The sequence below is a fragment of the Micromys minutus genome (genome assembly GCF_963924665.1).
Source record: "Micromys minutus genome assembly, chromosome: 1".
NCBI classification, from domain to species: Eukaryota; Metazoa; Chordata; class Mammalia; order Rodentia; family Muridae; genus Micromys; species Micromys minutus.
The window spans coordinates 31,088,591-31,104,751 of record NC_137969.1 but is presented as its reverse complement, the minus strand read 5'-3'; the positions used below and the strand labels follow the sequence as shown (position 1 = coordinate 31,104,751).

The 16,161-nt window shown below is 42.8% G+C and overlaps 1 protein-coding gene across 1 annotated transcript; it reads left to right on the top strand.

The window, feature by feature from the left end:
- Positions 1 to 1,267: 1,267 nt before the first annotated feature.
- PURB (purine rich element binding protein B) lies at positions 1,268 to 7,266 on the top strand. Its single transcript, XM_080939945.1, has one exon. The coding sequence runs from the start codon at positions 1,417 to 1,419 to the stop codon at positions 2,368 to 2,370; it is 954 nt and encodes a 317-aa protein (XP_080796071.1). The 5' UTR covers positions 1,268 to 1,416; the 3' UTR covers positions 2,371 to 7,266.
- The last annotated feature ends 8,895 nt before the right edge of the window (positions 7,267 to 16,161 follow it).

The following is a 16,161-nucleotide window of genomic DNA, read 5'->3' as shown; positions in this document are numbered from 1 at the left end:
ATATGCCCTTACTAAAAAAAAATATGAAGAGAAGATCCTAGGCTTAGATGCAAATGCAATTTCAGAGGAAACAAATAACTCTGGCCCATTAGGTAGGACACAGGCTAGAGGGGCAGTTAACTGCTTTATCACACAAGCATGAAGAAACAAGCTTGAATCCCTATCGGCTGCATAAAGAGGCAGGGTGCAGCAGGGTGCTTCTGAAATCTCAGCTCTGGGGATAGACACTGAAGGTCAGTCTAGCTCAACTCATGAGCTCCATGTTCAGTCAGAGACCCTGTCCCCAAAATAAGGTGGAGAGTAACACAAGCACTAATGTCTATTTCTGGCCTCCACACACATGTACATGTATACCCACATGCTGTGCATAAGATTTAAAACACATTTTAGAAGAACTTGATTAACGAATATTAAGCTGATACTAGTACTCATGTTCAAGCCAGTATGAGATCTTATCATTAAAAACACCCAATTGTAAATAAGCAAAAAGTTATTTGTGCTACATCTATCCAGGGAGCTTATAAAGTAAGATGGTGCCCTTCTGGTTGTTTTATTTTAGAAACACGAGCTTATTTATTGAAGGCCAGTGGATCCAATCGTTAAAACTCTGACTTAGTCAATGTAGTAATCCCTGAGGATTTTAAAAAATAATTTATTTTTATTTTATGCGCATTGGTGTTTGGCTTGCATGTATGTCTGTGTGAGGGTGTCGTATCCCCTGTAACCCGAGTTACAAAGAGTTGTGAGCTGCCATGTGGGTGCTGGGAATTGAACAGCCACAGTCCGAGGATTAATAATCTAGTAGCATTACTGAGAAATAGGATCTCATTGGAGAAAACAGGTTACTGGGGTATGCTCTGGAAAGATCCCTCCTCGTCCCTGGCCCTTTCAGGTCTCTGCTTCCCAGGCGCCATGAGGTGAGACACTCTACTTTTGAGTAATTCATGTGTGTGCTTCTCAGCATAATGTTCTGCCTTACCACAGCCCCAAAGCAACAGAGCCATCAAATCATACACTAAACCCTCTGAAACCAGGAGCGTCAGTAAAGCATCAAGAAAACGGACCCCAAAACCAGTAGACACAGACTCTCCCGGGAAGCCGCAGGGCGCTTTCCCGGCGCGGTCAGTAACGTCACCCCTCCGTCCCGCCGGCGTGGAGTGTAGGTCTTCCGGCTGGGAGGCGGCGGTGGGCGGGGCAGAGTGACGTCACGAGAGCCGCGCGCCGGAAGCGGGCCGTGCAGCACGGAAGCCGCGGGGGCGGGGCGCGGAGGCGATGGGGGGCGGCGGCGGCCGGCGATGAGCGGCGGGCGCGCGTGAGGAGCCGGCGGGCGAGGCTGGGGGGCCCCGGAGCGCGAGCCGCAGGGCGGAGGGCGGGGGCGCGAGCGCAGCGGGCGGCGGCGAGGCGGCGGCCGAGAAGATGGCGGACGGCGACAGCGGCAGCGAGCGCGGTGGCGGCGGCGGCGGGCCCGGCGGCTTCCAGCCCGCGCCCCGCGGCGGCGGAGGGCCTGGCGGCGAGCAGGAGACGCAGGAGCTGGCCTCGAAGCGGCTGGACATCCAGAACAAGCGCTTCTACCTGGACGTGAAGCAGAATGCCAAGGGCCGCTTCCTCAAGATCGCCGAGGTGGGCGCGGGCGGCTCCAAGAGCCGCCTCACGCTCTCGATGGCGGTGGCCGCCGAGTTCCGCGACTCGCTGGGCGACTTCATCGAGCACTACGCGCAGCTGGGTCCCAGCAGCCCGGAGCAGCTGGCGGCGGGCGCCGAGGAGGGCGGCGGGCCGCGCCGCGCGCTCAAGAGCGAGTTCCTGGTGCGCGAGAACCGCAAGTACTACCTGGACCTCAAGGAGAACCAGCGCGGCCGCTTCCTGCGCATCCGTCAGACGGTGAACCGCGGCGGTGGAGGCTTCGGCGGGGGGCCCGGGCCCGGCGGTCTCCAGAGCGGCCAGACCATCGCGCTGCCCGCGCAGGGCCTCATCGAGTTCCGCGACGCGCTCGCCAAGCTCATCGACGACTACGGGGGCGAGGATGACGAGCTGGCCGGCGGCCCGGGAGGCGGCGCTGGCGGCCCTGGGGGCGGCCTATACGGAGAGCTCCCGGAGGGCACGTCCATCACGGTGGACTCCAAGCGCTTCTTCTTCGACGTCGGCTGCAACAAGTACGGGGTGTTCCTGCGAGTGAGCGAGGTGAAGCCATCCTACCGCAATGCCATCACCGTGCCCTTCAAGGCCTGGGGCAAGTTTGGAGGCGCCTTCTGTCGGTATGCAGATGAAATGAAAGAAATCCAGGAGCGACAGAGGGATAAGCTTTATGAGCGACGCGGTGGGGGCAGCGGCGGCGGCGAGGAGTCTGAGGGTGAGGAAGTGGATGAGGATTGAAGCGGGCAGCTTCCCGTACTGGCCTCCCCCACCCCACCACCATCCATCCCCTTGGCTAGAGTTCCCTTTCCTACTCGTCCCCAGTGAGCTAGTGGAGAGGGATCAGGGGAGGCCGCAGACGAAGAAAACAAAAAATAAAATAATATAGTTAAGAGAAATAACCATAAGAAAACAGTCACAGACAATTAGAGAAAAGCAGTTAAGTTCCAAGGAACTGCCAGCAACCTGCAAAGAGGACAGCAGCATCTCCTCACCTGCGCAAGAGTCTCAGCTTCTGTTTAAAACCGATGTTCATAAATTCATCAGGAAAACATTGGAAGGGATAGATCGATCTTGGAACGTCTGGGACCAAAGCTACACATGGGTTACCCAGACTCATCCATTGGTTAATAGTTGAATTTCTGTTGTACCTGGGTAATCTGGTCTTAGGATCCCTCCAGGCCTCACTACTGCAGCGTCTATCCCTTCACCTCCATCGAAATCAGCATTTTGGATCTAGGTCTTAATGGAATCCTTGAGAAGAAAGAGGCCTTTGCAGTTACCCAGTTCTGAGGGTACAGGTTTATGAAAAAGAATGCAACTTTACACAGTCATGGACAGGGCAAGAATTCAGGAAGCCATTGGAGAATTCAAAAATTGGATCCATTTTTAAAATGGTTTTGCATGGAACCTGGACCAAGGCCCCTGTCTTTTCTTTGCAGAATTGTTTTCCGGGATGCAAATGAATTCAGATATCAAAGCTTGAACTAGAATCCATTACTAAAATAGTTTAAAGGTTGGCAAAAAAATTTTTTTTCAAAAACAAAAGCAATTTTACAATGGGGATTGCTGAGGTAGGCACAAGAAGTCAGGCATAAAGCACAAGGCGGACTGTTTGAGTGGATTGGTTGCTGCTCACTAAAGTTCTTCCCTTGATCTCTTAAGTATGGAGGTCATTACCAAGAAATGGCTTAGCATGAGTAAGAGCGGATCCCAATAGCTCCACCGTATGAGCTAGTGAATTACGGCTAATTCGGCTGTTACAGCCACTGGCTGGCTGCATTTTAAACCTTAAAACTTGACTATCTGCAAAAAGGAACAGTGTGGCTACAAGCCTGAGCTTTAATGAAATATACATCCTCACAGAGAAGTGAAAATAACCAGAACTGAAGTCTTAATCGACCTTCAGTTTAGTGTGTGGATTTATTAAAATACTGACGATCCTCAGGTCCAGAATTCCAGCATCATTTATTCTTTTAAAATAAATTTTTAAGAACTTGATCCATCCTATTCAGTACCTCACAATCAAAGTTGGCAGATGATGGATGAATGATTCAAGCACTGCACCCGGTGGAAGCTGAATCCATCTGTGAATGGAACTGAAGTGAACACGAATGCTGACTCTATCCTGGAAGCATTTTTATACCATCTTGAAATTTCAACAAACTGGCATTTGCCGGTTTATCCAGCTGTCTTTCAAGAATAAAAGTTGGGGTTTTCAAGGATCGCCTCTTCTATATTTTAAATGGATTTTCAGTATAAATGATTTTTCTAATCAAGTTAATCCCACCCCATCAAAAGGTATTCCTAGAAATGTCATAGACCTAGGCAACTTTGAATTGAATGGGAGCTAATGTTCTTTCCAAAGTTTTTCAGGTATTTGTGTGACACCTTCTCAAGAACCAGGAGGCAAGTAACCCCACCTCCACAATCTTAGTTTTGTTTTTTTGTTTCTTTTTTTTTAACTGCATGCCTGCCCTTTATTTGAGCTGCCTTTTTAATTTATTGCATATCCTTTTTATTATCTTATTTTGGTATTATTCAATCTATACAATCTTTTTGTATTTATTGGGAAATAAGTAATATACAAAAAGGTCATTTTTGTGTCTGTGGCTGAGAGGGAGGGAAATATTTGTGTATATAAAATTAGGCTTTGAAAAAATAGACTGCTTCAGAATATTGTTGATCTTATACTTAAAAATGGAAGAGCCACAAACATTGGTGCCCTTACAGACTATTTCTCTACTCTCACCATCCACAGTAGGATTTTTAAACAGATTTTTTTTAAAGCTTTTCTTTAAAATTTTTCTCCGTTGCAAAGAATGTTTCCTAAATTGTATGGGAGCAATAGTATTTTTGATGTTCTAATGACATCTGTATACTTGTACTGTATTTTGTACTACAAGGCAGCTGTTTTCAATAATGTCCTGCTGTATTTACCTATGTGTTTTGAGTGTTTGTTTCTTTGCTGCGGAGAACAAATTCCTACTTTTAGTAAAGGAGCTGAGAAGCTAGCATTAGGTTTGCAGAAACTGTTTATAGTTTCAAACTCTGAGGCAGCAATGAAAATTAAGGTTGCAGCTATTCATTGATTGCTGTAACGTTTTCATTTTGAAATCATGTACTATTCCTGTATAGACCAACTTGTTTTCTTGCTTCAGTGGTGGTTCTGTTGCTCAGCTGCAGTGAGCCAGTTCAATTTTGCAAAGGTGCAGTACCTCTCCTTTTCAAGGGGTTGGTTTTTGTTTTTTGATTTTCTTTTTATTTGGCTAAATTGCAGTAACTAGCCTTGCCTTTCTATTCTGTAGAAATGACAGGGTCTTCACAATCCTTCACCAGTGGCTACTAAGCTATAATTAGCTGAATAGAAAGAATGTGGAAGTGGTCTGAGGCATATAGAGTATATGCCAAGAACACTACCATATATGGCATCAGCTTTGGTTACCAGAGAAATTTTCTTAGTCATTAGACCATATAACAGTAATATATCATATGTAAATCTTTAGATTTCAATTTGAGAATCCTCCAAAAAAAGGAGCAAAGAATGCATAAGCTATGTGTTGGCAAAAGTAATTTATATTAAAATTTTGACCTGCCTTTGTAAGATTAAGTGGTAAATGTCATAGTGGTGGGTTTTTACGTCTTAACCAATCTCTGAGGTTTATTTCTCCTGCAGGGGATGGTTCATGGCCTCTCTTCCCACTGTAGGAAGATAGCAGAAGGATGGGGATTAATTGTAGCATTTTACTGATCCTCATCCCAGGGACTAGGGACAATAGAAATCTGCAAACATGGAGAGTCGGTCATAAATATTAGCTTTTTGAAGGCATTGGTCTTTGTTAATTTCGGTCAGAAAATGGCATTGTACAAATTATGGGAAGCAACCAACTTTTGTGTTCTGTTTTTGAAGTGCTACTATGAACGATTCAGAGTTGTATTTTTTCTTCTAAATTTGGCAGATATCCCAGCTAATGAAAATAGTCACATTCCTGAGAAGTTGGAGCTAAAACTCCAATTCAAATTATTGTTGAGGTGTTTGTTTCTCAGGCTACTGTATATAGAAATGTGTTTTTAAGAAAATCAAAGAGAGGAAAAAAAAATCTATGCAGAGACCCTACTGCTTCGTGGTTTCTATTGTCCCTACACGTCATTTCAGCAAGTCTAATGGCAGTTCTTGTCAGCAAGTCCTTCAGTGCATATGCTGCACAAAACAAAACAAATCTGCATGGCACCAAAAACCAAACAAAAGCAAACCAAAAACCCAGACACCCTATGTATCTGTTGGAGGCATGTAGGTGGTACAAATGACTGTAGCCATGAGCACACATGGCTTCTTGTCATGTCACTTTCCATAATTATTTACTGCAAAATGATTGAGAGGCTTTTGGTGCAGGCAGCCATTAGCTTCCTGCTTCCTTTGTTACCTCTGGGTCACTTTGCAGTAAATTGCAGGTCTTTTAAAAGATTCAAGCTTCGGTTTTCTCAAAACAAAACAATTATCCTGTCTTACCTGAAAATGCAGGGTTGTGGGCAAAAGAGGCTGGTTATAATAATGCCCTCATATTGAGTGGTCTGTAAATGGCTGCACACTTCAGGCACTAGAGTTGCTGAGGATGCTTTGTTAATGTGACCTTGACTGGCTTTACTGGGTTGTAGAACAGTCTACACGGGCGACTATTTGCATCCATCTTGCTCTCGAGGTGGATGGAAATAAAAGGCTGGAGTGTGTAAGTCATGCACATAAGTATTCACTGTAAATTTTATTTTCATTTTTAACCCAATTATGGTACTTTGTCCAATGCACAACTGATCTCTCAGTAGATATTCATTTGAAAATAGTGTGGCCTTGACCAGTGAGAAGGGAAAGAAGTGACTTACGCTTGTGTTAAGATGACCTGTTTGCTGAGAGTGGTTGTTCTGCAGCACTCAATGTCATGGTTTTGATTAGGGAGAGTTAATGTTTTTGACCCTGAATTGAGTTTTCTTCTATTTTTAGGAAGTCTCAGATTTGCTCTGATGAGTAACAAAGTTGACTGCTTTGATGTCCAATCTCAGGTTTTAAAATAGAGTGGTATAAAAGCCCACTGTTACTAATTCTTAAGACAATTTTGATTTAGTGTACCCTAAAAGTCACATGCATAATAAGGCCTGTTCAGAGAGCAGGGCCTCCATCTTTTTGCTCCTTTTCCATGTTGTACTTACTTCACTTGAAAAGGTGTGAAGTGACTTTGCATTGTATATTTCCATTTTAACCCTGACATAGTTCTCAAAGATAAAGCACTTTTTGAACATGAAATACATGGATAATGTGTGATGTGGATCATGGTTTCTCAGGCCCCTAGATAATCCACTTCTGATATTGTTCTATGTAAGGAGAATAGAGATCTTTGCTAATGTTAGAAAGTTTGTATTCTTGAATAGAATGCATTTGCTAGTTTCCAATGGATGGGAGAGTAAACAATGCTGCATTCACAATTTAATAAGTTGCTTTCCCTTGAGCCTTAAGGTAACTTTCCTTTTCTGTCAACAACAGCACTGAAGTTATAGTAAGTGAATGAGATTATCTGTTTTCAGGGTTGGTTTTAGAGTACTGTAAATTAATTAGCTGTCTTCCTAAAGAGTCATAACTCCCTTCAATAGACTGAAATGTGGGTGTGGGGAGGGGGGTAGGGAAGGGAGGGAGGTAGTTTGTAGAAAAGAAAAAAGAAAAAAAGAGCTACATTTACCTTAAAATACAGAGAAAAAAAGAAAAAAAAAACAGTTCATGTCCTGTCCTGTTGGAAATTCCAGATGTAAGGTGGAAATGGCGAAGTGTGAGTTCATTTCCCCTGCTTTTAATTTAGAATACCTAAGTTACTTTAAAATACTAGTCCCCCCCCCAAATTTAAGAGATAGCTAGACTCAATGAATTTTATAGGTATCTCTGATTTTGCCATTTAAAGTTACCTTTTTCAGTCCTCAGTTTTTGACCCTAGTTTTATTACTGAAGTATTTAATAGTCTTGTATATGAATAAATGGGATCCAGTCATCAATTTTGAAAATCAAATTTTAAAAATGGAAAATTAATAAAATTGCACCATAAAGATTTGTTACCCTAGTGATTCTCAATCGCTGTGTGCACTCCTGACCCAAATTAAGGCCTTTATGAATGTACTTTATATTTCCTAATGAAATAGGAAGTAGCCACCAATATAGTCATGTAACCACTTTTCTCTGATTTGAAAAGCAAATGCCTCTTAAATTACACATTCCAATTGGAATAGGTAGAGCCATTTTAAAACAGTAGTAAATGCCGTATTTGTCGTTTTAGTAGGATTTCTAATAAAGAGAGCAGATCTTTGTTAGAAGTTAAAGCTTTTTGTGATTTTAACACTTTGGAGAAAAAATCTTAACTATGAACATAAGGTTCTGTGATCAGATCTTATGCTCACTACATTACTTTCCACTGACATGGATAAGAGGGGTCATTTTTGTCCTCTGGTAAATGGGTCTCAAGTTCTAGAGAGAAAGCAGGAATAAGTCTGCTCAGTGTCCACCATGAAGTGCAGAAGGCCCAGGTGTGACCTTTACCCCACCTTCAGGAACTCTTCACTGGCTAACATTTTCAACACAATTTTTATTTCTTAAAGGCAAAAATATTTTGTGTCCTGTGTTGCAAGATCACAGTAAAATTTTAGTGTTTGGAAATAGAATAAGTTTGTTTCTTCCCCTTTAAAATGTCTGTCTTAGAAGTATAAGTCCAGGAAAGTTCAAGAAATGAGCAGAAATATACCCCCGAGCAAAGTGTGTGGGTGGAATATGGAGGTTTTATAAAAAAAACCTTTTCTCCAAGCCCACATCACTATCCATTGAACCAAAGTCCCCAGGAGTCTGGAAAGTCAGGAGGTTGGGCAAAAAGTCTAGAGACTTGGCTGTAGGTCAGCGTGACTTTTTTTTTTTTTAAACAAAGAGTCTGTGGTTTTGCATATTTTGGTGGCAGGCAAGTATGTTTTGGTTATTTTTCTGTGACCTTGATATTTGAAGTTAAGATTGTCGGTGTATTTGGACTTTTTTTTTCCCCCTGAAGTTAGAGCAGTTGTATTAGGCATTTACTCTTGTGAATCTTTATGCAGATGTCTTACCAGTCTTGTGAATAAAGTGCAGATGACACACTTTGTATTGTAGGAATCTCACTGCCCATCCTGTTAGGTGGCTCTGTTAGGCTAGGTTCTTCACTCCAAAGCTGGGACTTAACGTCCTTCTAGTTGGGAATCTACAGAAGTAATTTGAATGAGTTCAAACCAAATCTTGGTAGCAGGAAACAGCTTCCTGGTCTAGATATACAATTAGCTTAGGTTGGAATTACAGAGGGTTTGGGAATGTCTTTAGTCTCTGTGTAAATACCAGCTTATTATGCATCGTAAACCAGTGTGTATGCCTGTGTATGGATTTGTAGAGCTGGTTTCTGCTTCAAGTGAAGCTGCACCTTTGATTTTATAAGGTCCCCTCCACCCGGAACCCTATAACCGTTTGTAAATAGAACACTAAAATTTGTAGTGATAGGATCAATTTGGGAAATATCTGCTGAGAGACCAAAAAGTTCATTTTTTTAAGTACCTTGGTTAAAGAGTAAAGATTATTCCTCTTATTTTTTAAAAGAAGTATGCACTTTAACAAACACAGCTGCATGGGCAATTCAAACAAATCCATGAAGTGCAGTACCCATCCAGAAACCACCCTTCCTGAAAACCGTTCAAAGCAGAGTCCAGACGGGCTGGTGATCTCACTGCCTGTAGGTTGAAGCTCAGATTCTGATGAATTGTGAGACAAGCAGGGCTGCTTCAAAGAGCAATGTGAATCCAGCCAGAAGCTTCAGACAGGTCTGTAAAATGGCGGGTCCCATATTTACCACTAACTAGCAAAACTGACAGAAAAACTCATAGAAATAAAAGGTTTAAGAATCCTTCCTGCTGGTGTGCACTCCTTCCAATAGCAGACTTTTGCAAATGGAGTTTTACAGTCTATATTTAAGAAATTGTATGTTTGTAACAAATAAAGTATGCGGAAAAGTGAATGACAGTCTTGTGCCCTTGCCTCTTATTTACGGGATTGCATGGTGATTTGGGAAGGAACTATTATCATCCTTTGTGGTTCACAAATGGCTGTGGGTTTGAGGAAGTCCCCACTTGAAGTGACCTGAGATCTAGTCACTTTCAGATCATCTGGATTTCTGTTAAATAAGTCAGCAGATTAGAAAGGCTCACAAAAGCTTTCTGCCCCAGATGTTTCCTCATTTACATTGAACTAAGAGCAGATTAGGTCAGTCTTCTTTGCCTGAATGATAAAGAGAAAATAGGATGGTGCTCAGTGGTCCTGGACAGAGAGTCTCCAGCTCTTTGTGTCCTTCATATCCAAGGGAATCTTTCTGGGCTATATCCACAGGTACCTACCAGATGAGAAATGGGCGATTTTTTTACAGCATACATGTGGTAATGAGCAGTGACACCATTCCATTTGGCTTCTGCAGCATACCATTTGACTACCGAGAGAACAGTGAACACAAGCTGTTTAAGTTTTGTTGGCTGGACTCCTGAAGATAATTCTAAACACCTTGGAGAACTTGTGCTAGGCATCAGTCTTTCTAAGTGACATTTTTGGAAGTGAAGGATAGGATTAAAGAAGAGAGGTTTAGCTAGGAGTGGTGGCACAGACTTAATCTGAACAGCTGGTTCTCAGGTAATTCAAGGCCAGCCTGGTCTATGTAACAAATTCTAGGCCAGCTACATAGTAAGACCTTGTCTCAAAATTTTTTTTAGTTCTTTTTAGGAAATAATCTTATACATAGAGAGAGCACAAGTGCACACACATAATTTTCCTGTGATTATGCCTTTGTGCAGTCTGGCATTGGTTATTAGTGCCAGAGACAGAATAGTTTGGAGAGTTCAGGGTTCTCATGTCCCAGTCAACTGGGCCAAAATCTCGAGACAGGAGTTCTGGTGTGTGGACTTTTTTTTTTTTTTTTTTTTTAGCCTCCCCAGGGTGATTTTATTGTGTCGTGGGCTAAAAACCAATGGCTTGTGGGATCTGAAGGTACAAGGAAGGGGAGATGATTGATGTTCTAAGGATCTCTGCCAAAGCAGTCCACAGTGTACAGCTTTCCTGAACCTCCAGCCTGTCATGGTGCTTGCAGGATGCTGAGAAAAATCCAAACAGCATTGTCTTCAGTCCCTTGACTAAAAGAAAACCTGGGGTGGGTTTACACAGAGACCCCTTTACTTTGCACTGGAGTTGCTCAGAACCTTGAAACATGGATCCCTGAGTTTGCACCTAGGAAAGAAGCTGTGCTTCTAAGAAGCCTTCTGGCCGTGTTGATACTATTGATTTGAAGCCTGAACTTAAAGATGAACTACAGGGTCGATGGGATGATTCAGCAGGTAAAGGTACTTGATGCCAAGCCTCATGACCAAGTCTGGCCCCAACAGCCCATGTGGTGGAAAAAGAGAACTGACTTCCAGGGCTGTCCTCACTTCTATCTATGCACCATGGTATATACCCAACACACAGAGAAAATAAAACTAAAGCAGGGTGTAGTGGAACACCTGTAATCCAAGCACTCTGGTGGGCTGAAGTAGGAAGATCAATGTAATTTTAAGGTAAGCCTGGGTTATATATATAGCAAGACCATGTATATAAAAACAAAAAAGTGGGAGGAGGAGCTGGAGAGATGGCCCCCTGGTTAAGAGCATTTACTGCTCCTGCAGAGGATCTGGATTTGATTTCCAGCACTAACGCAGTAGCTCACAACTATCTGTAACTCCAGTTTCAAGGAATTTAATTCCCAATCCCAGACATGGATATTGTACACACATACCGTATAGACATGCAGACAAAACACCCAGACACATAAGAGCTTAAAAGATTTTTTTTTTAAAGCAGAAATCACAACTGCCAGGTTTAGTGCACTCCTGCAATCCTAGCATTTGGGAAGCAAAAGATGGTGATCTTTCTGAGACCAGCCTAGCTAGTGTATGTAGTGAGTTCCATGGCCAGGACTGTGTAGAGAGACCCTATCAAACAAAACAAAGACAAAAACAACAAAAGCTCTAGTGTTTGTCCAGAGGAGGATCTTTAGTTGCTCAGCAGCTTGGAAGCTTCCAAGAGTTGCCAAGGCAATCTAGCTTCCCAGGGAGGCGCTGAGACTTGGAAATGAGAGCCACCTGCTGGTCACGGCCAAAATCTCAGTAACTTCTTAAATTAGATCTTTTATAAATTTGGTTAATTATTGCGTAGCTATTCTATGTTATACTAGATGTAGAAGACATGGTCCAGTTTGAATAGAAGCCACAATTTAGCCAGTAGGACACATTTATAAAACACTAAAACGGCAATAGATGATGTGATGACATCATCAACAGCACAATATGCTCCTTACAAGAGAAAGCTGCAGAGAGACTAGAAGAAAAGCGTGATCCCCATACTTGTAGCCCCAGCACTTGAAAGGATTTGGATTTCATAGTGTGAGAGCAAGACTATGTGAGACTTTCTAAAATAAAACAAACTAACCTCAACAAATGAATAAACTGCTTCTCTCCAAACCTCTGTAAAAATGGTTGAAGGTAGTAACTGTTGAAGAGTTTAACATATATCTATTTGCACATTTTGATAGGGCGTTATTAAGTCACAACATTTGAGAAACAGACATTGTAGTCTATTGATTTGTTGGTTGATTGATTGATTGATTGATTGATTTTTGAGACAGGGTTTATCTGCACAGCTCTGGCTGTCTTGGAACTCATTCTAGACCAGGAGATCTTGAACTCAGGCATCTCCTACCCTCTGCATCTTGAATGTTGGGATTAAAGGCCTGTGCCACCACTGCATGGCTAAATGCACTGATTTTTATCAAGAAACTACGGGCTGGAGAGATGGCTCAGAGGTTGAGTACTTACTGCTCTAGAAGGGAACGTGAATGCAATTCCCAGTACCAAATTCAGATAACCTCTGACCTGCACTCACATGCTCATACCCACACATACACATAATTTTAAATAGAAGCATTGTGTGCCTTTAATCCCAGCACTTGGGAGGCAGGGGGAGGCTGATGTTTGTGCATTTAAAACCAGCCTGTTATCTACATAGTGAGTTTCAGAACAGCAATTGTTACAGAGTGAAACCCTCCCTCAAAAAAAAAAAAAAAAAAAAAAAAAAAGGCCTGAGAGATGGCTCAGCAGTTAAGAACACTAACTGCTCTTCCAGAGGTCCTGAGTTCAATTCCCCAGCAACAACATAGTGGCTCACAACCATCTGTAATAAGATCTGATGCTCTCTACTGGCGTGTCTGAAGACAGCTGCAGTGCACTCATATAAATAAAAACAAACAAACAAAAAACCATAACCCGCATGGTGGCATCAAAGGCCCAAGCACCATCCCATGTTTTATCATTAAACTGTACCACAAGACACACAACCCTTATGCAGAAATTAAGCTGAAAAATAATTGAGTACTTTCTTGTGTTAAATTCCACTCAGACACAGATGCAATGAAATTTCTGTGTCTGTAAAGCTGACAGAAAATGTGTTTATTACTCTGGCTCTGATAGACTGCATTAGATGCTTGCAGACCACATGTCTGTTCTACTCCCTGGAGGCAGACATTTTCCTTTCAGCAAACACAATCATCTAAAATGAGTAAATTGGCGCTGAAGAGATGGCTCTGTGGTTGAGAGCACTGGTTACTCTTTCGAAAGACCTGACGTGGATTCCCAGCACCCATATGACAGCTCACAGCTATTGGTAACCCCCAATTCAGGGGATCTTCGGGCATCAGATATGCATGCAGGCAAACCATCCACACACATAAAGCAAAAGTAGAATAAGTATTAAAAAATAAAATGATCATGAGCAGGCTGGAGAGATGGCTCAGCGGTTAAGAGCACTGACTGCTCTTCCAGAGGTCCTGAGTTCAAATCCCAGCAACCACATGGTGGCTCACAACCATCTGTAATGGGGTCTGATGCCCTTTTTCTGATGTGTCTGGAGACAGCTACAGTGTACTCACACACATAAAGTAAATAAATTATTAGAAATAAATAAAATGAACAGTCTAAGGCTGGGACATAGCTTGTTTGACAGAGGGCTTACAAAACAGGAAGAAAGCCTTGAGTCCAATTCCCAGAACCATGTAAACTAAACATGGTTATAAATGACTTTATATGGAGTTCAAGGCCAGACTGGAATCTGCAATACACAAGACCCCAACTTAAAAACAAACAAAAGGAAGAAGTTTTAAAATAGTGACTCTGTGAGAATTTACTGTGTAGATGTTTGTGTACTGAGGTCTAGCTGGCCTTGGTTTTCTGTTATGAGACTATTGCTTTGTTTTGGTTTTTAAGATTTACTTATTATATAATTTATTACAATATATTTACTATATATTATAATGTATTTATTATATGTATTATTTATATTATATATTATTTATTATATATAAGTTTACTGTAGCTGTTTTCAGACACACCAGAAGAGCACATCAGATCCCATTACAGATGATTGTGAGCCACCATGTGGTTGCTGGGATTTGAACTCAGAACCTCTGGAAGAGCAGTCAGTGCTCTTAACCGCTGAACCATCTCTCCAGCCTGGGAAGTTTGACTCTTGAAGTCCTACAAAGAGCCAGGTGTGGTGCCATTTGTTTGTGGTTCCAACACTGAATAGGTGCATTTCCTCAACTAAACAATCTGACCCAGTGAGCACCATGTCCCAGTGAGAGAAACTATACCAAAATATGAGGTAGATAGCCTCTGAGAAACATCCAGGGTTGACATCTTGTGGGCCTGCGTGCCGGAGGCCGCAAACGGAGATCTTTGGTCCAGCTAGGTGCTCAGGTTCAGGCCAAGGGGAAAGAGCTCCAGCAGGAATCGGGAACAACTTCCACAGCCTCTGCTGCTGGGGCTGCCTTGTCTCCATTTCCAAAGGATGTTGGGCCAGGATGAGCTCCAGCAGGGATGTAGGGGAGCTTCTGGTGGCAGCGATTTGGGTGGCAGATCTCTTCCCAAGTAGCATTGTTACAGCTCTTATGACAGAAGCTTTCAGATGACGGAGTAAGTCCTGCACACCTTTAATCCTTCGGGATACACTTCTTATATACAGTTTTGGGATGGTTCAGGGTCTGACCTCAGGTACTTCCTATTGACTTGGCCTAAGAGCTTAGGAACCTCATCTCCATATTTGGGTGTGTGGTCATGTCCTCACCTGCAGAGGAGGGTCTTGGGATGTGACTGTTCTGGTTTGAGCCTACATCACATCCTCTCTTGGAGGAGGGACTTGGGGCATGACCTACTCGATCAAACCTCTCTACAAGGGGCTTCGAGGGGCTGTAGCTGTGTGAGAGGGGCCTGATCTCCTGGGAGACTAGGAAGCAGCCTGCCATCCCTTATGGTCCCTGGGGCTTCAGCTTATCTTGACTGAGAATCATGGTACCCCTCATAGCCCATTACCTCACAACAACTGGCCTCCACACACAAGCATGTTTATGTTTATGTGCGGTGAACCCCCAGTATAAAACATATACACATACATACATAAAATATAATGTTTGTCAGTTGATAGCATGCTTACCTAGCATGCATGATGCCTGGAGTTTAACTCTCTGTACCACAAAGCCTGGGCATGACAGCACATGGCTAGAAGCTCAGCGCTTCAGGAGCAGAGGCAGGAAGATTAGAAATTTAAGGTCATTTTCAACTATTACACAAAGCATTCAAGGCCAGCCCGGGTTACAGGAGAGCCATCTTTAAAAAGAAAATTTTGTTTATATGTACACACACATGTATGTATGTGTGTCACATGAATGCTAGATGCCCACAGAGGCCAGATGTCAGATCCCCTCAACTGGAGTTACACTGATATGAGCCACCACCTGGGTACTAACCAGGTAGAATCAAACCTGGGTTCCTTGCAAGAGCAGTAGCTGAGACATGTAAAATGAATATTAATATTCTGCATATATTAATACAGAAAATCATTAGGGAAGCAGTTATTCATTTGCCTGCTATTTTCCAAATAAAAGATACAGAAACCTTTAGATTTATAACAGGCCTTAGAGCACTCTAGTTGTGCGGGTATCAACCCTGGAAGCTATTTTGTCTGCTTCCCCTGCAGAATCCTCATAAATTCATGGATCTCTTCCATTTGTGTTGCTTCTGCTTCATCAGGCAGTCCTCATGGGACATGTTCACAATCCATGATACATTATGAAGACTTGCTTCCTCCTCTCCTTGCTCTCTTCATGGTCCCTACCTGAACCCCCCACCCTCCACCAGCCCAGGAAACACTGCCCTACCTATTTCTGCCCAGGCAAGATTGTAGACATCTTTATTAACCAATCAGGATAACTTGGGGGGCAAGATTTATACAACAAAAGCTGGTGTATATGGGAATTCTCTGTCTTGGGGCAACCAGACCTTAGGATACAGGATTAGCATTTGAATACACTGCAACACCAGACCAACCCTAACATTTTTCCCTTTTGTCTAAATAAAAAAGCTTTTTCT

Excerpts from the sequence above, each read along its gene's own strand:
- PURB (XM_080939945.1), top strand. The coding sequence starts at position 1,417 with ATGGCGGACGGCGACAGCGGCAGCGAGCGCGGTGGCGGCGGCGGCGGG.